General features: G+C 38.8%; 3 protein-coding genes across 3 annotated transcripts; 1 reads left to right on the top strand and 2 right to left on the bottom strand.

The window, feature by feature from the left end:
* The first annotated feature begins 1,251 nt into the window (after window positions 1–1,251).
* LOC140225075 (uncharacterized) lies at window positions 1,252–2,394 on the top strand. Its single transcript, XM_072302569.1, has one exon. The coding sequence runs from the start codon at window positions 1,252–1,254 to the stop codon at window positions 2,392–2,394; it is 1,143 nt and encodes a 380-aa protein (XP_072158670.1).
* Window positions 2,395–19,262: 16,868 nt separating this feature from the next.
* Window positions 19,263–22,147, bottom strand: LOC140225074 (uncharacterized). The gene has a single exon (XM_072302568.1). The coding sequence runs from the start codon at window positions 22,145–22,147 to the stop codon at window positions 20,180–20,182; it is 1,968 nt and encodes a 655-aa protein (XP_072158669.1). The 3' UTR covers window positions 19,263–20,179.
* A 185-nt stretch (window positions 22,148–22,332) lies between these two features.
* On the bottom strand, window positions 22,333–25,512 carry LOC140225073 (uncharacterized). Its single transcript, XM_072302567.1, has 2 exons — window positions 23,012–25,512; window positions 22,333–22,356 (listed from the first exon to the last, which is right to left on the bottom strand). The coding sequence occupies exons 1-2, from the start codon at window positions 24,497–24,499 to the stop codon at window positions 22,333–22,335; spliced, it is 1,512 nt and encodes a 503-aa protein (XP_072158668.1). The 5' UTR covers window positions 24,500–25,512.
* Between the last annotated feature and the right edge of the window lie 146 nt (window positions 25,513–25,658).

Below are 25,658 nucleotides of genomic sequence, written 5' to 3'. Positions count from 1 at the left end.
AAGATTCAGTTTTACTCACCCCGCTTATGGAGTTGTCAAGGAGAATGGGATCGTACTTCGTTTTGTTACGCGCCCGTAAATCGTTGTTTCGCGTGAGTTCAACGTCAGAGGCGTTTAAATTTCTTTTGAACACATGCCATTCATCATCAGAACCTGTAAGGTTCTCATCGGTGATCGAGTTTACAGGGGAGGTAGGTTCAAATCTATTTTTTTTCTTGGTTGGTAAATTCCCGTCTCCTACAAAGTCAGCCTTAGTTTTCTTTTTCAAACTAAGATACTCATCACTATAGTCGGAAATGATCTCCTTGGCAAAGGGCTCATTTGTAATCTTTTCACTCGAGGATACCTTTATATTTTTACCGTTAATTGAATCTACAGAGGATATTGGTTTGTACTTCCTTTTGATTCCCAAGCATGGTTCTTTTTCATTTTGTTCTGATACGACGAGAGTATCGGCATTTATTGCCTTCTTTGAAACGGAAGTTTCGTCATCAGAACTGGTAACGTTGCTGTTAGCGCTTGACTCGTTCATGGTTCGTTTCATGTCCAATAGGTCGCTCGAATATATTTTCAAATTTTTATACTTTGAAGAGTTATCAGGGCGAATCTGTTCGGATTTCCTTCCAATGCTCTCATGTAAATCTTTGCCTGACGGAAATTTGACACTACCGACGTTCATTTTCAACTTTGAAGTATAACGGTCATCATCAGAGTCGGTGACGTTATCTTTAGCGATTGACTCACTCGCGGTTCTTATATTTCTGTCCGTCCGCAAGAGATCTTCAGTGATATTCTTTACTGAAAGGTTTAAAGCATCCTTTGCAATATTCTGGACGCATGTCCACAGTAAGTTTTTTGGACGGTCGTCTGCAATATTTTCAAGAAGACTACTCAATTCGTTATCTTCTAGCTTTACCGATATTCGATCTGGACTTAAGAACGATTTGGTATGCGGAAATTTCTCAACTAAGTATCCCAAAGCAATTTTGGTGGCCCGCTTACCGAGTAAAATTGGCAATTGTCGCATTTCCAAATCCGAATTTTTGTTAACCAAAGCGCGCAACGTCGGTGTTTCAACTTTCTCGTAATTCATGTTGCGCAAAATAGTAGAATCTCTACATACATTGTACAGAAACGATCGAGTGAAAGCATCGTCAATATCGAAAGACATCGCATTCATTTTAACCACACAGATCGCATCGATTTCAAGAACACTACTTACTAAGCAGGAAAAAAACATCCACATTAATGATGTATTGTACGAGATTATTAGTCGTGTTTTGTTTTGTTTTTGTTGTTGTGTTAGCGTACGCAGTTGTTTATTTCCGATTCGACGAAAGTACTATTACACAAAGAATTTCAAAAACGAAGAAAAATTTCGCAACAAATAACGCTTTAAGTTCACTTGTAAACACCTCTGGAATCAATAATATACCGAGTTTGAATATAATTTCTACCAACACTTCCGTAACAATGGCTAACAATTGTGGAAAAAGTCCAGTGCGTATTGGCGACGTTGGAAGCGATGTTGATTGTGTGCTTGCTTGTGCAAATTCATCTGCAAAGGTTATGAATATCAGCAAGAGGGACACTTACATCTTTGATTCGGTTGTGTTGACGTCAGGAGCGCACTGTTTTATAGGAACACGCCCTGAGTGTAACATGAAAACAACTATTGCAATTATGACAGTTAATTCGATAGTATGCCGACCTAAATTCCCCCGTGCGTTTGGGGGACCCTTGGGAAACAAAATCGTTGCTTGCAACAGTTCGAAGTTTTACGATCCAAAAAATGTATTTTGGGACGGTTTGAAAAATAAAGCCGTGGATCCAAAAGAAGGACTTTCAGACGCTAATGAATTAGACGTTCGTTTTGGACCAGACAATCAATACAGATTCTTCTGTAAATTTGAAGGTACCGATATTCAAGGGAACAATTACATTGAGCATCCGTTTGAGCGTTTGCAACCGATGCGGAACTATTGTGCATCGATGATTCATCGCGCTCATACCGATGTCCGAACAATCTTTTCTGATGACGGACAAAATTTCAGTTGTGATTGTGGAGATTTCCGAAAAACTAATGTGTTAAATGTATATCCATCTGATCACATGTCTCCTTGTTCCGATAAAACGACGCATCTTGAATATTCGGTAAAGTCACTGAAAAAATTATTTTTAACCTATCCTTGCTTTACCCTTTTCTCCCCCATGAGCGATGCCGGAAAATACTTTCCTTGTCCACCGGAACAATTCACTCGTCAAGGCAGCAAAACAAGCACCGTTACAATATCATTTTCGAACGACGAATCAGAATTGATCGAGCATCCCGGGTACGACAAATTCTCACGGTACGGCTCACTTGTTGACAATTTCGGTAAGAGAATTGTTTGATCCATATTCGTCATCGCAGAAAAAGAAGCGGAATGGAGTTTGATTGGAAAAACTAGTAATTTGATTGAGATATAATTTATTTTAGACAGAAAAGAAGTAAACGAGGGAATGTTTTTACAGCGAAACATTCTGTTACAGATCACTAGGATTAATAATCGTCTAATGATACCTCGTCCAGATTTAACAAATTCCCTGTCAAAGATTGAGCTTCACTGTCCGATAATTGAAATTCATTCGCAGGTAGTTTTTCAATCGGTGAAGTTGAAAATCCCTGAGAGATGCCTCCGTTTTTTTCTTTATCTGCAGAATCCTGAATTGAAAGGAACGCAAAACAATTTAATTTCAATGGAAGTAGCGGAGAAGTAGGTATGAGAAAATGAAGGAAAAGAAAACATTTGAAAATAAGTTACGCCGTTCCTGACTTTTTTTGCATCCGTCATCTGTCGCTGTTTGAAAAATCGTGAATTTTTGCACGCTTGCAAGATGTAATATTTCTTCGTTTTGATTCACGTTTGCTGTGTTGAAGGGCGATTTTATGATTTTATTCGCCTAAATTTGAAGATATTCCATTTACCTGAATTGAAATTTTTTAGGAAAAATTTCAAATTTGAAGGGGAATAGAGGAGAATTAGGTACGAGCAATGAAGGAGAAGAAAAAATTTGAAAATAACTTACGTCGTTCTCGACTTTTTTGGAATCCATCATTGAGACGTTGTTCGAAAAATTGAGAAGTTTTGCTCGCTTGCCAGATGTAATGTCCCTTTGTTTCGATTTACGTTTGCTTTGTTGAAGAGCGATTTTGTGATCGTATTCGCCTAAATGTGAGGATAATCCATTTAAAGCATCTTCGAATGACGTTTCATTAGCCCAATGTTGAAGCTCTTTCTTAGTGAATGTATTAAACAGAGCACCACGCATAGCATAAACAAAATGCCGAGAATATAGACCAGCATCAAATCGGGAAAAAGGTTCACTACTCATTTGGCCAGTTTTTATATATGTAAAGTAACGTTCGAAATTAGATCGCATTCCTTCCGGATCGAAATGGTTTTCCGTCAGTGCGTTACATTGTTGTTGTTGCTTTAAATCAAATAAGTTGAAGGTTTTTGACGAAAGACGACCTGCTGACCTGAGTGCTCCACCGCCTCGTAGCCCCAAAAGAAGAATCAAGGAAAGTATTTGTTCGACACTTTGAACTCTGTTCAATTTATCACGTTCGGAGTCCGATTTGATTGATTCAAAGAAGCCATGGAACATGCTCGGAGTTAAAAAATAATCCTCGTTAAAATCCGTTCCACACATACCGAAGAATGTCCGGAAAACTTTTCCGGAAAAACCAAAACGCTCTGAACACCCATCAAAACCGATCGTCCGTACGGTCGAACCTGAGTTGCCGCAAACCCACCAGACGCAAGAATCAATCACGTCTAAATTATTTTTTTTCAATTCTTCATCATCATAAGTTGCGTTAATGTCTACGATTTGCTTATGACTCGTATTCATGATTGAGCACGGATCCTCGTCGTCCTCTATTTCTAATTCGTGATCCTCCCATTCCAAGAGATGATCACTCGGTTCATCTGCCAATGAAGTTGTTTTTTTTTCACGAGTCAATACTTTCCGATAATTCGCTATTTTGAAGGGCAAGCTCCCTTTGTTTGAGGAATTTGTGGATATAAACGTTGGCACGTGTTGACAACAAATTGAGATCATATCCGTGTCTCGAGTCACATAAACGTTTAATTCCGCGCTTTTATCACGGTTCAAATACATTAAAAGCTCCGCTTCACCGTAACCAGCCTCGGTAAAACTCAGATCTTCAACGTTATAACCTTCAATTTTACAAAAGTTCATAAAGAAGGAACGAATCAAAGTACTGTCATACGGACATTCGGTCCGTTTCATTGTTTTATTGTGAACGCGTTTCCCGTCCATGTAAACGATGACACTCGTCGGAGATGCAGCCCTCCACTCCTCGATAGAATTTACAGTTCTCTTTAGATAAGTAAAAGAAGTCATAGCTATGCACTCCTCGACGTTTTTCTCGTATCGATTTTCTGCGATTTGGCCCTTGTATCGTATATATTCACCGTCTACGCAAATGTTATATTTTTCGCTGTTCCGTTTATACATCCCTTCTAAGAACCGATTTAAAAAATGGTTAGCATTGTGGATACCCATCGTAAAGTAAAAAAAACTAAATCGCGTCCGTACGCTCAACGAGACTTATGCTACGTCGTCAATTTATTTTCATATATATCTGCACCGATTAATGATGTATTTTCTAAGTCCATTCAAAGACATGAGCACGAAGACATTCCTTCAGCAAATGATACGTCAAACGTCAAGTGGAAAGTATTATATTGTCTTACCGATTTGATAGCATGTTGGTTGTGCGAAGATTCGAGATATCTGTAGGTTCTACTTTAGTCGGTCGTTTAGAAGATATATGAAAAAGAGGATTTTACGGGTTTTAACATACTTTAGTCGGTCGTTTACAAGATATATGCCAAAAGGATTTTACGGGTTTTAACATCTGATTTGTCCCAAGGTCGAAGGTTTTATCGTGGTGTATCGGACTGTATCGTTTACGAAGTTGGGTTTGTAAACAGCACCCAATACAATCGGTGTTGCGAGACAGTTCGGTTTCCCGTTGAAACGCAACAGCAGTGATTTGTTCGTGGGTGTAAATTCCATCTTGTTACCGCTTTGTTTCAGTATCATATTTTCGACACGTATGACATGCTCTTCGTCGTTTTTTATCGTCATAGAAGGTAGCGCATAATAGAAAAGTTTCTTGTGCAGTTCCGGTAACGTCTCCAAAGCGTTCCTGTATGAGATGCGTGTGTTGCGTTCGGACTCCACCATTAAATACGTCGATGGGTTATCCAACCAACCACCGGTCACACAAGCGATAGGACTCGCAGTAAGTCCGACTGAGCACGCGAGTATGCTTTGCAATCTTTCCGTGTCTATTCCTGATCCATTCAATTTTACTCGATCCGCAAACATCCTGAGCTCGGTCATATTGATTGTGCCATCCTCAAAACGAAAAGTCGGGATAGTCTTGTTCGAATCTGATGTATAGTACGTTACAATCGCGGTATCAGATTCGAATTCAGCCGTCGAGAATTCTACGAAACGATAAATCAAATTGAAAATTCTCACTGAGTGAGTATTGCATATAAAATTGGACACTTTCTCTCCGCAATTTTTTAGCTCGGCAAACATGCAATACTTTTGTATGTTTTGTTGTAGATCACTCAAACACATCATTTCGATAGAATCACAACGTCTCAGGTTTCCAAAAGAGACTCTTCTGTTGTGGAAAAGGGCAGGCAATTAAAAGCACCACAGATGAACGGCGAAAATATCCTTTATGTATACGAATATCGATTCCCTATATTATCCACGAAACAATCGAACCAAGGAATTCTTGGCAATCTTTGTCTCTTTCAAATAAAGAATCCAAAAATTCAAGTCAGTCACCCAACTTTTCCACATAGAACCACGCATGACATAGGTACTCTCTAATAGCAGGTGAAACAGTCAATTAAATATTCATAGTAAATGTACGGTTACTTTGGAGCTGTAGGAGAAAGAGGCGGTTTTCACCGAAAGACGAAATGACAATAGTATCAATGCTTTGGTATACATGTTTTACGCTATTAAAATTACAAAGAATTTTCATTATCATCTGAGAATTTCATAATTAGTGGACTTTCCCAACCATCAGGTGCGGCATTTTTAAAATAAGTCCAGTCCTACACTTACAAGATGAAGTCCTCAAGCGAACGCTGATAAGTAGTGATCAAGATTTCAAGATGATGCGTTTCACTGGCGTGGCTGCTGACGATAAAAGAACCTCGTTTCAACGGTTAGTTTGGATGATCGCTCGCGATGTGAGTATTTATCAAGATTCCCCAAGGGTTAACGATACATTCGTGGCTGATTGGTATTCCCCCAATATTGCTTTGAAACGTGATCACATTCTTCGCGGAGATTATAATATTTCTGCAAAGAGCGCATCACGTTTCATTTCGTTTAAGGAGGACGAAGAGACAATCATTAGGATCGAAAGGAAAGCGGCTGTTATTTGTAATCACCGGCAAATCAATCCGGTGCTACGAGCAAAGCTGATAAAATCCTGGAATACGATTCTGAATGCTTTGGCGAATCACTCAGAGTTCAAACGCAAACATAATCTCTCGTCATCAAAGGATGGATCCATTGATCGACAGAAAATCGAAGACGCGCTCGAGAAGGAGTGCGTGTCAAAAGGAGCCTTACCGACGAACCTTAAAAATCTGTTGAATCAACTTATTCGCGAGGTTACTTTGACTGCAGGCGATGTGTTGTGTCTCCCCGTAAAATTTGTTGTAGCGGAAGATGAAATGACGAAAAAAACGGAACAAACATTCATAACCTGTTTCCGGTCTTCTGTAGTCGAGAAAGAAACACTTCACTTATCTGCTTTTGAGGGACTGATCTTTGAGTCAGTTATAGTCTGTAGATATACGGAAAACGTTACTTTTGCCTCGTATTTCTACTGTAATGCAGTTTATAGAGCACGTAAACGAGTGAAATCCAGAAAAATGACCGACAGGCGAGTTCTCGAAATCGACAACAGTTGGCAATCTCAACTCGCGCTGTTCATACTCGATTCAGACTTTTCTAATGGAGCAGCTTTTGCTGCTTTTTATGAGCCTTCTGTCCAATACGGCTCTTTACATTTCGATTCTTCAATTGTTCCAAAGCTCGATGTTCGCCATTTGTCACGTCAATGCACACTTGATTCACATGATGATGAAGGAGTCCCTGAAACTTGCTCTCCTGACAAAAGCAAGATTGCGTTAATACCGATGACTGGGACTGAAAGTGCTGTTTCCGCGAATTTTGAAACGGACGCATATTCCAGCGAAAGTGACACTCTGATGGACGCAAAGGAGACGTTACCCGAAAATGTTTGTTCGAAAAAAAGGAGCGGTGGAATGAAGTCAAACGAATCAGAACAAATATTGAGCTTTCGGCCTAATTTGAAAAAACAAGTTGCGCATCCGCATGAAATTATATCCTATTGGGACCGGATGAATGTGAAAAAAACGAATACAGTTCCATTACACTTCATGCCTATATTCTTGGTATTCCCGTTCAAAAACTACCATTTTATTAGTCCTAATGGTAAAATTCACCACATTGATTTTGGACCTGTGCAACGTTCTTGCGTCCATCACATCATGACTCTGATCCATCAAGCATCCGAAATAGAAGTTGCCGTAAGAAGTGCGTCTCGTCTTTTGACCATCGAAGATGCTATCGAATACGCTTTATGCTCGCAAAATATTTTAGATCAAGGCTCTGCACTTCTCGTTATCAGGGACAAAATCGGCGATACTCTTTTCTTAGATGGGCATACTATTCATCTGCCATACTTAAATGAAGTTGAAGTGTGGCGAACTCATTTCTACAAATTTGACGGAAATTGTACGTCAATAGATCGCACAAGAGTCATTCTGCCAAAAGGAATTTCAACCGGAAGTGTAAGCAACGAATTCTCAAAGTCTGAAGTAAAAAAGCACGTTTCTCTAATTCGCGAGCTCGCGTCAGCCTCGGCATCAAAACTAAACGCTTCAATGATCTGCGCATCATACTACTTACCTGAGTATTTGTATAGAGACGTATACGAAATTATCTGTGAAGAAGATGACGCAAGGCTGTACGTTTTTTTCACGTTAATATTACAATCACACAACCTTTGGATTTACAGAGAATTCAGAGATTCGCTGTCACCAGTATTTTCCTCCAGTTTCGAAAATCAAGCAGAGGAAAAAAAATCTTCCAGACTAATGGAAGAAATGATCGGAGTAAGAACGCAACAAGTGCCGGACGTGGAACCACAAAATTTTGGAAGCAATGGCAGTGATTGCTTAACACCGCCACTCCGCTACGAGGGTAGGTGTTCAGTTTTCGATCATATAGAAATGTATGAATTTACTAATCCTCAGCTGAACGCTTTGGTTGCTTCCGGAGACACTCCGTTATCCAACGACCAAAAAGCTTCTCTTGTAGCTCTCCTTCTACGCTTCCGTACATCCGAATAATAATCGGAATGCCGTCTGTTGTTTCTTTGGATGCTAAGATATAGGTAATTCCATGGCGGTGGTGGGTTAAGATTGCAAATCAAATAGGCTTACGGCTGACGATGAAATAATTTAAAAAGAACATCTTACGTTGTTTTGTTTTATTTTCAACTAAATTCGTCCCTTCGATGAATCATTTCGAAGAAATAACACGGAACATAGCATTGACTTTGCAAGAAAAGTTTTCTGAAACGCTCGAAGCTCGTGCAGATGAATATTTCGGTGAGTATTTTAAACACGCACACCCGGAAACACACCGGAACTTACGGGATGCAAGAAGTTTCCTGCGATGGAGCATGCACACTCTGTTCGACGATATGGTATCGGCAATATTACACAGTGTAAAGAGAATTGATTTTTTATGGAACAGGAAAAATAACCAATTACGTTTTACCGAAATATTATTGAAATACGTGAACGGAAAATTAGTTAAAATTAGCGATCGCGAGGCAGAATTGCAGGTTAGACTTCGTAACGTTTCGAGGATTTTAGCAGAAAGAAGTGTCGATGAAAATCAATCGACGGACTCGGAAGGAGACGTATTTTCTTTGTTGGATCTCATCGAAAGTGATTTACGTTTAAAATTAGATTCACTTAACAAATGCCAGAAACTAAGAGAAAAACTGGAAACGGAACTTATCGAGGAAGATGAATCAATGACAAATATGTTGCATCGGGAAATTGCGGACCCAAAAAGTTTAAAACAGATTGAGGATTTGAAAAGAGAAATTACGGATCTAAAATCAAAGTATGAAAAACATTCGAAAGAAGCGGAGATAAGAGACGCGCATCTAACGAAAGAGCTAAAGAAAACCGAAGATATGCTTCTAGCAGAGCGTGAAAAACCCAATTGCACCGAGACAGGTGAAAAGCTTGAAAGGCACCACAATAAATTAATGGAACTACAGAAATCCATAACTCAATTCAAAAAAAGCGAGGAGACAATTCGGTCCGTTACTATAAAATCAATTCGATCGAAAATGAATGATTTTCTCACCCTCGTGCACCAAATGAGACATCGATATAGCTCCGATGATATGGATCGGATGGAGGGTATTGAGAAGACGGCATCAAATTACGTGAGAGTCTTAAAATATATTTTTAAGCTTGAAGATATTATCATGGACGTATTTGGAGCCAGTAAGATAAACGTTGAATTTTCAAACACACGACCCATCTTGCGGAATGTATTAAGCGATCTTATAGATGATATGCAAGAACGGTTAAAGTTAGGACAAGTGGAAAATGCCAATTCTTTGCCGTTCATTCATATGCCAAGCCATCCGACTGAAAACCATTCTAAAGAGGTTTTTGTGCCTCATACTGAAAAAGAAAGTTTAAACGAAAACTCAGTCGCATCAAACACGAATGAACAGCGAAAGAGATTTCACGAGGAAGAGTACTTTACAGAATCGAAAAATGCGATCAAGAAAACAAGAGCCGAAACTATCGAAACCTTTACAGAGTCAGAAATACCTGTATTTTCAGAGCATTCTTTGGGAGGATCAACCGAGAAGCAAATCTCTGCCTCACAATCTGGGTTTCAAACTTTCCCAAACTTGCTACCATCCGAACGAACGGAAGCTTCTAGAGGAATGGAAATGGTCGACTCAAAGAAAGAGATAGATGTCGAGCGGACTGACAATAATTCAACAAAAGAATCTATGATCATAGGCGATATTGATTCGTTTGCGTCAAATTCACCGCTGCATGATATTTCATCGTCCCCCAGAGCTAAGAGGGAAGAGTATCTGGCAGCCCCAATAATTACTACAAGGCAAACCGTAATGGATGTGCAGCCGGAAAATTACTGGTCTGATTCAGAATTGTTTGATGGATTGACTGATTCAACTCCACAAGAAGTCGAGAGTTCTAGAGGAAAGAAGCGTCGTGTCAACTTTTCTGACGAGAAATATACAAGTCGTAGAAAAATTCTAGGCGTAAAAAAAAGGGCTACTCCCAAAAAGAAGCAGCACCTTGCAAATATTCCGCGCGCAATAAGAAATTATATTTTAAAAAAAAAAACACATCTTGGAAAAACGAAAGTTGAATCGGAAAAACTACCGGCCGCAATGCATTTGCCCCAATTATCCTAGTACATCGAAACATCGAATATAAATGTGGTTCTTTTCTACCATCGTCGTCTCAAGTAATTTATACATTTTTATCATTTAGTATTACAAATCTTTCGAATCGAATGATGTCAAATTTGCCCCGGAATGTTTTAATCATTCCTCTTCAATCAGAAGGGACGATGGATGTCAAATATTTTAAGAAATATAAAACCATGCAGCACCAAACTCAAATCTAATGATTTACTGATAAGTTTGTCAATGTTTAATTTAAAAAAAGTATATTTTAGCAAATTTTTTCGGTCAGTGTTAGGACTTGAAGAAATTTCGACGTTATCATAATTGGCTAAGTAGGTCATGAAAATGAATATTTTAAAAAAGCAATCGGTTTCTCGGAAAAATAAATAATAGAAAACAAAAAATGTTGTGTAACAACAGTTGGCCTAAAAAATAAAAATGTCCTTATGGGTATATGTTTTTGTGCTTCGAGAGCATCTGCTTGAAAAGACAAGTGCAAATCAGAATGAATTAAATCACATATAACGTCTTTGTTTGCACGTTGTTATTTCAGAAGGGAACACGTTCCTCCTAGCGGAGAACTGACGGACTTTCTTTGGCGATCTTTCATGATATTTAACACATTTCCTTAGTCGAATTGATAATCCGCCGTCAGGAAGCTGATAAATTAACCTATTATAAGGACGTAACTGGATGGTCTGCTCAAATTCACGAGGAATTTCATAATTACAAACTGCTTGAGCATTTCGGCGTTCGAGCTCATGACGTAAATCGTGCGGTTCTAAATCTTCGATCCGTCTTTCGAGCCTTTGTGGTAATTGTATTCGAAAGAAACCATCACGACGCGGATCCGAATTTAATCTCCGGAATCGCACGGTTCGTTCTGCTCTTGAATTGTTCGTATTCGTGGAGAATTCACTAAAAGTCTTAAGAGGCTGGTTTTTCATAAACTCATAAACCTTTCTTTTTTTCAGTTTTTTCGTTTGAATATCAATTAAATCGTGCTTATCTCTGGTCGTTTTAAGTACCGCCGAGTCATGATATTCTCCCTCGCCACGCAAAGAACTGAATTTCCGCTCCAAAGAGTGAACAATGTCTGTACCTCTCGTTTTAGCAAAAGCGTGAGTTCTTAGTAAGCATAAACAACGGCAAAACGAGCAAAGCGGATCACGTCTATCACAAAATGGTAATTCCCTGTTGCGCACATGAGGTTGATTAATGCCGTTCATTAAACTAACTAAATGTAAAGGTACCATTCTATCCCGGAGGGCTTCGTAAAGCGGTTGATATGGGTAGTTCAGAAAAGTATGAAGGGAGTCGCCCTCTTTGTAATCACAGTAAATTTTTTTTGGATCGTATTTCTTTACGAGTTCCAGGATGTTAGACCGTACACCATGTATGGCGCATTCCGCAATTTTCCCGTTCCTCACAATGATCAAAGTGAAATCATAATAGAATCGTCCTGTCACCGTTTCGTACGTGAAGTTCCTTTTTTTTGCCAAATCATCTGTACCTTGCATTAGATATCTTGCGTTAATCGTGCGCTTTCGTGAACTTGAAGTTATTCTTGAGTTGATCGGTCCGTGCGAGTCCACATTCAACTTCATATAACGAGCATGAAAATAAGCAACGATCGAGGATTCCTCCGATAGCAACTGTTCATTTAAAATGTCCATGTTGGGAAATTCGTAGTGATCGTACAATTTCTCAATTGCCCATACAGAATGAGCCAGTCGTGATGATATCTTCATATCGTAAGCGACGGGGATGACCGAATCGTGCACTATGATAAAAATCGTCCTATGAGTTTTCAATGTCGACGCAGCGTGTATCAAACTTTTTATCTCGTGATTTAATTCAATATCGTTTCTGTCAAGGCAATTCCTTTGAGCGAAGAAATTATCATTCCAATTTACAAGCGCACCGTCAGGACCTTTTAGATTAAAATCGCGGAAGTGTCCATAATTCACCGTTTTTCGTGGCGCGGGTATGTTCCATCTCGGTTTCGTGGCTTGTTCTTTTTTTAAAACGTAATCTTTGTAAGGGTTTTCGTACATTACGGCTTCGATTTTTTGCAGCTCCGGCAAATTTGCCCATTCCTTTATGGTAACAGTCACATTGCTTTCATCATTCTCTTCGTCGACATCACAGTCGTCATTTTCCTCATCGACAATACTTTCGTCATTTTCGTTATGGATCGCGCATTTTTCTCCTTGCGTTCCTAAATTGGCGCATACAAAGTAGGTTTCATCGGACTTTACCGGCGTCAGACCATCAACAGTTTTAACATTCTGCTCCGTCGAAGTCTCAATTAACGTATCATTCGCTACTGGATAATCGGTTGAAAGAGCACATTCCATTTTAGATTCGTGCCATCCTTGAGTGACTTCTCTGTCCTCGTTCTTGGTTTCCCGGTTTTCAGTGGAGTGAAGCTTAATGCAATTTAAGTCTTCAATTAAATCATCTTCAATGTGAATGATTAAGCCGTTTTCCAACGTGTCATCCATGTGCTCAGAGAAAATAGTACGATTACGATATCAAGAAGTATAAGGAAATTTCATTTAAAACAATGGCAGAGTGGGTAAGTCTTGCCATAGAAGCTATAAACGCTCAACTACATTTTCAGCGGCTTAAAAAAGTTCCTGCTGATGCAAACATTGACAATGAAGGAAGGAACACTATTTACTACCCAATTAAAACAACTGATAAAGAATCTGCGGACGGGAAACAGTGGTACATCGTAAACTACCACCCTGCTTACAAACGTTTACCACGAGGAACTATCTTCGAAAAGGCTCGTTCTCGATTTATAGATTTCCCCGATATCTTTGAAACGCCCATTTACCCTCGAAATTTACAACATGAAGACAGGAATGTTCAGAACTTTGAAAAATTCCCTTTGCCAATTCACCACGCTGACGGTGCTCAATCCAATTTCTCAAACGTGCTTCCTTTTAGAAATACAAGAAGAAATGATACCAATTACAGCATGTCCGATGTAATGTATCATCTGAAAAACACTCACAACGAGCGAAATATAAGAGGTAACGGACAAACATTTTTCCCTGATACCTCTAAGTCTTTTAACCAAGTATTCCAAAAGCCAAATTCTGGGATGAACACGACACACCTAACCCAACACACTTCGACTACATCCTCAAACCAATCGACTTCGACCAGCGGCACGTCAAGTTTGTCGAAGGAAGATAATGACAAAAGTGCGAAATCTACAAATACCCAGCCAACACTCAAGGATTCACTACATAGCTCAGATGAAGATGATCAGAGTGAATTTCATGATGCTCATGATAACTCCCATAGAGAAGAACATTTTTCTGATATTATACTTGAAAAAGGACAACAACATGTATCGATCGATTCCACAGGAGATGTCTCAAGAAAGAAAACAAACAATATAGGAGATGCGGAATCACGTGATGAACTGGTTAATACATTCATAAATCCTTCATCATTCTCGAACTCTGCTCACAAAGCAACCTACGGAATTATCCAAGAGCATGTCGATCAAATTCATGAATCGATCGATACACAAAACTTGCCAAAGTTCTGGAAGGGCACTCCTCAATCATATATAGCACAGTTAATTGAACAACAATTTCCGAATAGTACAGATTTAACCGATATATTAAACCGGATATTTAATGACAAACACGAGGAAATCAGAGATTATATTAAATCGAATAAAGATAGTTTGATCTTGGTGTTGTTGGTTTTGACTCTTAAAAAAAGTGATCAGTACGTCCTAAACATGACGACGGCTCACGTGGATTCAATAAAACGGGTCATTGAAGATATTGTTGGTTACCTATTAACCGAAAAGTGAAAGTAACGTCTTTCGTTGAAGGAGGTCTGCTGTTACTCGTCTACAGAACACAATTGAGATGGAAACAGACCAGATCAACGGATCCGGTAGAGACATATCAAGCAATGAAAGTTCCACAAATATTTTGTTGCGGATTGGGAGAGTGTCTTCATTCGATGCAGATAAATTATCTAAAAGCACCGTACTCTCTATGACGTCGCATATTAGACTGCTTAAGCGGAACGGATACGAAATAGATTCTAATTCTCTCACCTCCGATCCAAAGAGACTGCTAGAGTCGCTGCGAGATCGAAAAGATAAGCGTTTAAAGGCGAAGTATAAAATGCAAATAATCGCGACTTTGAAACGGATGTTCCCAAAAGATTTTCACATCGGACACGATTACTTGAAATCATTGCGGAGCGACCGCGAAAACGAGAGTAAACCCATAGGTTGTCGCGCAGCATCAACCGAATTCATGAACGCGATCCGTCGACTCGTACATGTTGCGCAATCATTCGTAAAGTCGACGTGTTCCATGGAACGAATCGAAGACTTGGCTCTGTACGACACATGTTTAGCCATTCTTTTCTCCGTAAGTACGAGCTTACGCATCAACGAAATTATGCAACTGACAATGGATCATCTGGATTCCATCCGAAGGAATGAGAGAGTTTTCATTCATTCCAAAGGGAGTGTAGGACATAAAACACAACGAACAATCGGGATGAACAATTTATTGATGGCAATAATTAACGTTGTAAAATCGCAACGACAAAAAGCACTAGCGGCAGTACAAACCTCCCATCAAACAAATCACTCGCCATTATTCAAAAGTATAAGAGTCCGAGAGAAGCAAGTGATATTCTCCTCAGTAACCTTTATGTATAAAAAACTAAAGGAACTGGCGGCTACGAACAGTATTCAATTGCCCAGGAACGAAGGTATTTCTAGCCTTGGTTTTAATTCGTTCCGAAAGTATACGACAACTTTACTCGTCAACGACGGTGCCCATATGCTTGCAAAAACTCTAAACAATCATTCCGGTCTGGGTACAACTCTCCGTAACTATAATGTAATGCACACGGAGGGCGCTGAACGAGCGCTCGATCTTATAAAAGAGTTGGCTGCTTCAAAAAATAAATAAATTCTTCTTCCTTGTGCAATCCTAAGAAGCAGCGGACGCTAGCCTTCTTCATTGCGGTGTCAAGAGGTTTCATACAATAGAATTGGTTCGACGTAATGTGTAAATGTGTGCAGAGACAGTTGTTCATAAAGATGACACCAGATTCAATTTATCCACGGTAGATTTTGTCAAATGTCAATGTGTCTAACAAGACATTTCCAATGACAGTTGTATTGTAATATTTGAGAGAAAAAAAATAAAAAAAAATCTAAATAAAAATAATCATGTGGAGAAAGAAAATACGAGTTGATTATGTGCTCCCATAGAATCGGACTTAATAGCTTTTTTAAATTTCTTTCTGAGCTGGTGGCTCCCGAAAAGTACATGAAAATCCATCGGGGTGAAGATTTCTTATTTTCCGATTCACTGGAGAATGACTATGATAGAATTCTTGTATTTCCTTTAGTTTACGTTTTAACGACAAGAAATATAAATGAGCTTGTGGAAGGTGGAATGGTAAGTTTGTCAAAATGGTAGCCAGTTTTCATGTCAAAGAATGGCGTTTCATTGAATATCTTCAAAATGATCAGTATGATAATGGCTGAAAGGGTAGTGCATAAAAATAAGGGTAATAGAGCGACATTCAAAATAGCCGAAAAATGGAAATGCATATTTTTTACGAGTTCGAGTCGATTTTTCTTTCTTCTTTTCCACCACTCGCCCACCTAGGTCTTTCAAAATTCAGGACGGATAATTATTGTGAGCGCCAGGCGGAAAAATCAAAAATTCGACAGACAGCTCCTTCATTTCTACTGAACGAATAAATTTCTAAATATTTCCTCGGAATCTGCCACGAAGTTTAAGTGGTAGCTGGAATTTAAGAGGAGTTTTTTCGAGCAGTCATGTAATCCTTCCTTTGTTGTTCTACTTGCAATGCTAGAGGCAATACTTTGGTGTCTAAAAGAAGACGGGCTGCAGCTGACACTCAATGATACGGATCGGGAGCTCGTGACAGTCTCGCCAGAATTATTTTTTTTTTTTTTTTTTTTTTTTTTTGGGGGGGGGCTTTTTTAAAAAATTCTACCTTCATCTACCTGACTCCTTTTTTAATTTTTAAAAATTGTCCAATATTTTGAATTGAAAACATTTATTCTCTTCTTGACCTAATCGAGGAAAGTCTCGTAGGTATTATACATTGGTTTCTTACATAGCTATTGTAGGTAAGAAGAGTTGCGGCTACCTGAAATGAAGGGGAATAATTAGCGACCCCCCCACTCGGAGGGGGGGGGCAGCCTAAACATGACTCAGCTCAGCGGATGCGTTGAGCGCGTTATCCCCAATTGGATAGCCTGTGGTAAATAGGGCCAGAAACCCGAGGGTCTCTGACCCACATGAGGCATCCGTTTACATCAAGGTTGTCTTTACTGGCGGTGATCAGTTTTGCGTGTGGTCGCACATTGAATTTTATCCGCTAGGCCACTCATTATCCATCTTTACGTTTGCTTGACATAAGGCGCGCCACGAACCGCTCAAACGCTAGCCAATTTCCTTTGTTCTCCTGTAGCACACTCATTAGCTCTTTTGGAGGCGGGATGGGATCGATGACCCCCTCAAGTTCCCGCTTTTCCGCAGCCCATCTGCCACAGTTGTACATCGCGTGTTCCGCCGAATCACGTTGACTGCATCGAATGGATTGATGAGAATCTTTGATATTAAAGCGATGTAAGTAAGCCGCAAAAGAGCCATGGCCAGTCAGCAACTGAGTCGTCGCGAAGTTTACTTCTGCAAATAATTTGGAGGAGGTAAATTTTTAAAAAAAAAAAAAAAAAATAGGTAGCCTTACCCAATAATTTTGCAACAAATTTTTCTTCCTGCACATTATAAGGGTTGGAATGGTTACCTAATTTTAATCGTAGGTTGCTATAAATGTCAAAGGCTAGCAGTTATCTTGGATGTACATATTAACAAATGAAGTCATTGAAAGTCAATGATATCAGTAAACTTTGAAAGGCTAAAAAATATCACAAACATGAGCATAAGAAAATTCTAATGTCAGACTCCTTATTTATTCAAAGTGAAATAGTTTACTTAAACAATGTACTTAAAATTTCTGAAAAGACACATTGCTATGATGATCCTTGTGAACTACTTCTACTGATTGATCTACTTTTCTAATGAGAAACAGAAAGCCCTCAGGTAATTTGAAATTGGAAACATTCCTGAAGAATCTAGCCACAAAAATTTTAATGTTAAAAATTTGGAGAGTAGGTAATATGTAATGGGTAAGTTAACACATTTTTATTGCGAATATCAAGATACCCAGAGTATTGTGAGCACAAAAATATTTGATCATAAAGTTAGGCAAGTGAAATAAAATAAAACTACAGAAATACTCTTAATTTTGGTGGTTCAAAAACTAGTTCGTGTGGCAATAGTGAAATTGTCATGTACAGCATACTATTGTTTGACGTGATTTGATCAAGTATCTGCATCATCGTGATCCGGAATTCTATATTCTATATTTCGGAACGATTCCATGTAAAACTGTGTGTCTTCGTACCAATCGGTGTTTGCTTTATAACCATCGTACGGTAAGAAGTCTTCTTTCTTGAAACGAATACCGACGAACTCTGTTTTATTGTCACTGAAATAGTGTTTATTCATTCGACGGAAGTAAGCCCGAGCATTTTCTTTATCAACTGTATTAATATATACCGATAAACGAAGTTCCAAATTTTCAGATGTAATTCGAGCGCCCGGAACTTCTGTGGTTTCCATAAAACACTTAACGTGCTCAACGAAAACGTATAAGTGGAAATTGGTTACGGTGTCGGTGCTAACATTTTGTAGGTCAATTCCAAAATTTTCTTGGAATTGCAATATAAAATCATTCATGGTCGGAACGACTCTCGATTTCTTCTCAATTCCTTGGCTGATGATCCTCAAAAAGTTTGATTTTTTTATGAAGAAACCAGTTGCATGGATGAACCCACGATTACGGATAAAACCGTAGAAAGCGTTGTCATTAACGAAAACTTGCTCTTGGTATTTGAGTAAATCTTCGTCCTTTGTGTTGACTTTATTTACACTGATTGAACCTTTTTCAAAGTCTTTGATGGTCAAAGTATTCGGTCTGAACTGGGACGATATCCCAAAATGCGCATTTTTACTTCGCGAGTGAATAACTGTATAATATTTTCCATGATTAAAATTGAATTCGTTAAATCGCTCAAGATTACATTTACGCAAGAAACTATCTTCCAATTCCCGGGTTTTTTCATCGTCATCGTTTTGTAAAGAAACGGACCTACGCTCATGAAACGTTTCCGTGGTCGAACTTGGATCGTAGATATGTTCTTGCGATTGAGCTGAGCCGCTTTGTGACGCATAATTTAAATCGGAAGGTTCAGTCGCGTCCTCCATCAGGGATCGGATAAAACTGTGGATTCCCAAATGTCATAAATGTAAATGAAGGTGCAGACCCTTCCAATCTTGAATTCCTTTTTAAAATGGAAGAGGAGATGAAGATCTACGAGAGTGTAGCAAAACTGATACTCTAATGTACCCGCTGACTTATTTTATTGACTCACATTTGACTTTCGACGGTCAACATTGTTCCTCCTCATTAAGCAAGAGTTGTGTCACTTATTCTCTTTACAGTTGGGAGATATATACGGTCTTAATTTACACTGTTTCAATTATTTATAAGCACTCGGAGTATCGGACTAAATTCCTGACGAAGATGTTCCTAAGTGGAGAATGAATAGCACTGCAAAATTAGTTACTTACTTAGTTATTATAATTTTAAGACATTTAGCGTCTCAGGCTAATAACGTCTTTACAGATAATTTTGAAAATGGGAGTATGAACGGAAATTTAATTTTTTAATTAGGAGAGGTCAAGAGTTTTAGAATTTCGGTGGTAACATTGGGTTCATCGCGTGTAAGAGATTTTGTATCTCTTTTGATTGTAGGGGAGTAGATCTGTGATTGGAGATATCGGAGGGAAGAGCAGTCCATACGTATGAGTTGTTCACGAAGCAAGTGTATGTTTGTACGCATACATATTCTCTTAACCTACTTGCTCCGTATGCGTACGAGAATGTTGGACCTAATGTGTCTGTGACAACTTTGTAAGTGGTCCAATTTTATTTTGGACAAAACCATCCCGTGGATGAATTCTAACATAATAAAACGTCCGTAAACTATATATGACAAGCGTAAATTTGGGGTTGAAAACTTAAAAATATTCATGTAAATGAACTGTAAATCAGAAGACTGCTTTACAAGCGCCATCGAATGAATCATCTACTCCTTTTTTCAAGAAATTTATTCTTTTAAATTATATAAACTTGTATATGTATTCGTTGAATCGGATTTGCCTTGGTGGGTTTCAGGTTGATGACTTAAACTTTGGTGATTTTCGTATTTAATATTCAGGTCTCATTTGGAATGCTCTCATTACAATTAAAATACGACGATCGATGCATTTGTTCGATTCGCATTATTCATTAAGAAACAGGGAAAGTAAATGATCAAAGGTCTTTCTGAAATTGCCGAGGGAACATTATACATGACTTGAGACTTTGGTCACTTATTTCGCTAAATTATGGTGGTTCAAAAACTAGTTCGTGTGGCAATAATGCACTGGTCATGAACGGCATACTATTGTTTGACGTGATTTGATTATCTGCATCATCGTGATCCGGATTTCTGCTTGTATTTCGGAACGATTCCATGTAAAACTGTGTGTCTTCGTACCAATCGGTGTTTGCTTTATAACCATCGTACGGTAAGAAGTCTTCTTTCTTGAAACGAATACCGACGAACTCTGTTTTATTGTCACTGAAATAGTGTTTATTCATTCGACGGAAGTAAGCCCGAGCAACTTCTTTATCAATTGTATTAATATATACCGATAAACGAAGTTCCAAATTTTCAGATGTAATCCGAGCGCCCGGAACTTCTGTGGTTTCCATAAAACACTTAACGTGCTCAACGAAAACATAGAAGTGGAAATTGGTTACGGTGTCGGTGCTAACATTTTGTAGGTCAATTCCAAAATTTTCTTGGAATTGCAATATAAAATCATTCATGGTCGGAACGACTCTCGATTTCTTCTCAATTCCTCGGCTGATGATCTTCAAAAATTTTGATTTATTTATGTAGAAACCAATTGCGTGGATGAACCCACAATTACGGATAAAACCATAGAGAGCGTTGTTATTAACGAAAACTTGCTCTTGGTATTTGAGTAAATCTTCATCCTTCGTGTCGATTAACGGACAAAAACTGTCGTCCCGGTGTTTCTCGTAATAAAAGAAAGAACAAAACGCCAATGTGGCGCCGAGCTCCGCATTATTCACACTGATTGAGCCTTTTTTGTATTTTCCTTCAATGAGGTTGTTGAAATTCGATTCCGTTGCATCTTCCGTAGAGCCTTCGTTGACCTGTTGCCCTGTCAATTTTATGACCAAAAATCGTTTGACAGCAACGCAATCGATTTTAGACTGATCTCGGAACGAATTCCTGAAACGAATTAAATTGTTCGTAGCTCCGTAGATGACACATTGAGATTCCATCAGCTCATTCTCTTGCTTATAGAATATTTTGGCAGTTTCCGGGTCATTCCCAGAAATAGATTTCACCACATTTGGATCCAAATAATTCATCTCGTTAACTATGAAAACAGTCTGTCGCACGGACTCGTTCGATCGTTGTAATAAATCGGTCATTTCATTTGCTCGAGTTACGCTAGGGTAGCACATTTCTTGTATTAAGTTGCACAACAGTGATTTGCCGGTACCGTAGTCACCAAAAAAAACAACGATTTTCTTCATCACATTGAAATTGGCAAAAACAAAAGAAACCGCTAACAGAACTTTACGGACAATTTCCGAATCAAAATTTGCTGACATGTGTAGAATCGCAGCCAAGTCGATTACTAAACGACTGAATTCCGAGAGATTTTTGCCAAACACGTGAGATATAACTTCCTGAAAGAACTTCTTCTCATCACAAATCTTCTTATCCTTGCGTTTAAAATGTACATATAAAGATGGCAAAAAAAAATCGTGCACAGTCACAAATCCTTTCTTATAACCGGCATTGATGGCTAAAAGTACTTTCTCGTAAGTTGTCCAACTTTTGATCACACAAACAGCTAGAATTGTCGTGTAAATGCAATGCTTGGTATCGAACGAACCCTGGTTAATCATTTTGCTGCTCAATGACTTCAGAACTTCATCGTGATTTTTTGCTAATTCGTCGTACTTAATTCCTTCCAAGATTCTCTTGAAAAGCATTTTCCAGTCATCAACAGTTGGTTTATCAGAGGCCGAACCAAAGCAACATTTTTCAGCGGAACGGTACGATTTGAAAAATTCGATTTTGTTATGGTACATGTAATACATGAGAACGATAAATTCAGGTTCGATATGAAAATAATTTATGATAAAACCCAAAGCGTTCACATCCTTGTGCTTGTCCAGTATGTCAATAAAATGTGATATGTTCGTTTCACCGATACTGTAGATTTTCGCAAGATCTAAAATAGCAGGAATAGTCCTGAACATCATTCGAAAGTAGTCTGCTTTATTGAAGAAACTTTCGAATGTCTTTTCAGCTTCGTGTAAGAATCGCAAAATGATGTCATTCTGAGTCGGAAACATTTTGTATTCTTTTTTATTGGGTGGCCACAATGCGTAATTCCGCCTTTTGGGAAACCTTATAAGAGTCGTTTTGCTCGAATAAAGACCCGTTATGGCGCTGAAAATCCCAACGTCTGTGGGAAACATAAAATTAGCTTGCGACCATAATTTGTGCAATTTAAAAATTGTGTCCGCTTTTGGCTCTAGCCTTTTCTTTATCATTTCTAAAGGGACAAATTGTGAAATCCATGGTAATTTAATATTGATATCGCATTTCACGTATGTCCCCTGCTCTGTGTAAATATACCAAACATTTCCCATGGAGTATAAAATATGCAATTCCGATAAAGCCATAATGTAAGCGTCGAATATCTTACGCCTCAACGCTTCTTTACCTTGACGAGCTTTGCCTGATGCTTTTGAAATATAAGTATGAAGATCTGAAGCCGTTCTTAGAGGTATTCGAAATTCAGATTGCAAATAATTAAGAGTGACCTTTTCTAGTCTGTTTTCAACTGTATCGTTTAAATCAAACCCAAACGTATAATTGTGTCCTAGTCTCCGTAAAATTGATTCGTAAGAAACGTCGTAACAATCCACGATAGGTTTGGCAAACCGGTCCAACAATCGTTTAACAACGATGCGTTCCCGCGCGCGCGTTTGTTCGACGAAAAGTGAAGTGATAAATCGTTTAAAATCGAGGAAATTTACACCTACCAAACATTTACAAAGAGCAACCAAATAATGTTGCAGATGCAATCCACCTTGATATTCTGCCGAGATACTTACGAAGTCGTTTAATTCATTCGCATTAAAAATTCTAGAGTCGAGCGCTGTCGACGCTGCTCCGGGCACTTCTAAGGATGCCAACATATCGAAAGGATCATTCTCGAAATTTGGTCTCAAAATTGTTTCGTCAGTTTCGTTAAGGTTCTCATTATTCAGGTTCAGAGAAACGAATTCTCCATCGCTCGATTCCCGCTCATTCTCCTGAGGACCATTGTTTTTATGTGTTTTATTAAATAATCTTGTAAATTTGAACAATTCACGTTTCTGAGCACTCATAAACTGTGTCATAAATGGAACGTTGCCGGTTTCGTCATCTAATTTCTTTTTTTTCAATGGCGGAACTGTGTTCTTTTCTGCAACTTCGGGACGGGATGCTTGCTTTCTTTCTGGCAGCTCTTTTCCAGCGGCTAATAATTGTTTCAAATATTTGTCGAGTGCAAGCATGCTTTCCTCATGGGAATTTTCTCCTTTCTTCCTCTCAAGACTTGGTAGTATCGGGAATACCATCATAACTTTCCTTATAATATACTTCGAATAATAATTCACAAGAAGCGATTGTGGTGGATTGATCCTCGATAAGCTCCGAATAATTGCAATTTCAGTCCGATTGTCATAGAGCTCCGTTAACTTTCGTTGATGACAGTAATGAAACATATCTAAAAAGTTTCCACTTTCTACGACGCTCATCTTGTTCTTTGCTTCATCACTCTGTAAATAGTAGACGTAAGGTTGGCCGGGCTTTTTGGCCGAAAATGGTAATGGCATTAAATCAGGAGAATCTATCATTGCGCGGGAGCCTTTGGAATGAAGTTGTGTGATCAATAGCGAGCGAATGTACACAAAAAGAGGTACGGATAATTGAACGTTTGTGTAAATATGAAAGCCACAATTTTCAACACCCGTCAGGCGTTTGAACAGAATTGCAGAGATTTCCCCTTTCCAATGAGGTCCGTTTGCGTATATTAGGAGGTCTTTCAAAGTAGTAATCAGATCGATACGAATGCAGTCTACCGTATTCTCATCAAGATGTGTTTCACATAGGTCACTGTCAACCTGAAGACCTCCTTTTTTTTTACAAGCAATGCAATCTATGTCTAAGGCACACACGAACGCATACGAGCGTGTCATGTCAACAGCGAGCGTGTGACCGTTCTTCGCGAAATACTGTTCAAAATTTCCGATGGTCAAGGTAGTCGGTCTGGACTGGGACGATATCCCATAATGCGCATTTTTACTGCGCGAGTGAATAACTGTATGGTATTTTCCACAAATAAAATCAAGTTCGTTAAACGGCTCAAGATTATATTCCCGCAAGAAACTATCCTCCAATTCCCGGGTTTTTTCATCGTCATCGTTTTGTAAAGGAACGGACCTACGCTCATGGGACGTTTCCGTGGTCGAACTTCGATCGTAGATATGTTCTTGCAATAGAGGTGAACCGCTTTGTGACGCATAATTTAAATCGGAAGTTTCAGTTTCGTCATACATTGGGGATCGGATAAAGTTGTGGATTCGCGAATGTCATAAATGTAAATGAAGGTGAAGACCCTTCCAATCTTGAATTCCTTTTTAAAATGGAAGAGGAGATGAAGATCTACAAGAGTGTAGCAAAACTGATACTCTAATGTACCCGCTGACTTATTTTATTGACTCACATTTGACTTTCGACGGTCAACATTGTTCCTTCTCATTAAGCAAGAGTTGTGTCACTTATTCTCTTAACAGCTGGGAGATTTATACGGTCTTAATTTACACCGTTTCGATTATTTATAAGCATTCGGAGTATCGGACTAAATTCCTGACGAAGATGTTCCTCAAAGGAGAATAAATAGCACTGCAAAGTTCAAAGTTGTGCGCAAGCAAGTGTATGCTTGTACGCCTATATTCTTTTGATTCCTTTTATTCTTTTGTACGAGGATGTTCGAGAGGGAAGAACGACGATGGTCGTACGATATCCAAGAACTAGTTTTGAAATTTTGCACGGATCGAAAGTCACGCGATAATCTTGCTCAAGTTGCGCCAGGATTTCACGATTTAATCGTTTCCAAACGCACCGGTTTCGTTTGGCTAATTGATGATGATAACGATCTCCACGATTTACCTAAGTTTTCTGAATACGTGGAAGAATTCACTCTAGACTTTAACGGACACGGAGAGGTACCAATAGATTTACGATATTTCCAGCGATTAAAGAAATTGAACTTCATCGACTCGCGGATAAGCAGTACGAAAAAACTTAGTTTTAGCTTGCCCGATGGTTTAGAGCATATCGTCTTGTTGACGAATAAAGAGAATCCCCCTGAAAATTTTGATGAGAATTTTTGTAGATTAATAAAATGTCTTAAGATATACTGCAGTCTCGGTTTATTCTTAACGTGTTGTCAAAAGACTGGAGGGCGCGCTTTAATCGGTTTATCGAATTTAGAAGAGATTGTTTTCTTTCAGGCACCTCTTTACGGACATATTCAGTCGATTGCGCAATTGCGTCTATCATCCCTCAAACGGATATGCTTCAGCTACGCGGATAAGGTAGTGACGGTGAATCCGATGGATCGTCATTATATGAACGTGCAAAAAAATGCACATAATAATGAACACCTCTTCAACACTGACACCATGTTTGATTTTCAGCGTACAAGCTATGAAA

Source organism: Bemisia tabaci, chromosome 7 (genome assembly GCF_918797505.1).
Source record: "Bemisia tabaci chromosome 7, PGI_BMITA_v3".
Classification (NCBI taxonomy): domain Eukaryota; kingdom Metazoa; phylum Arthropoda; class Insecta; order Hemiptera; family Aleyrodidae; genus Bemisia; species Bemisia tabaci.
Note: the sequence above shows the minus strand (reverse complement) of the source record. Positions and strands in the feature narration are given on the sequence as shown.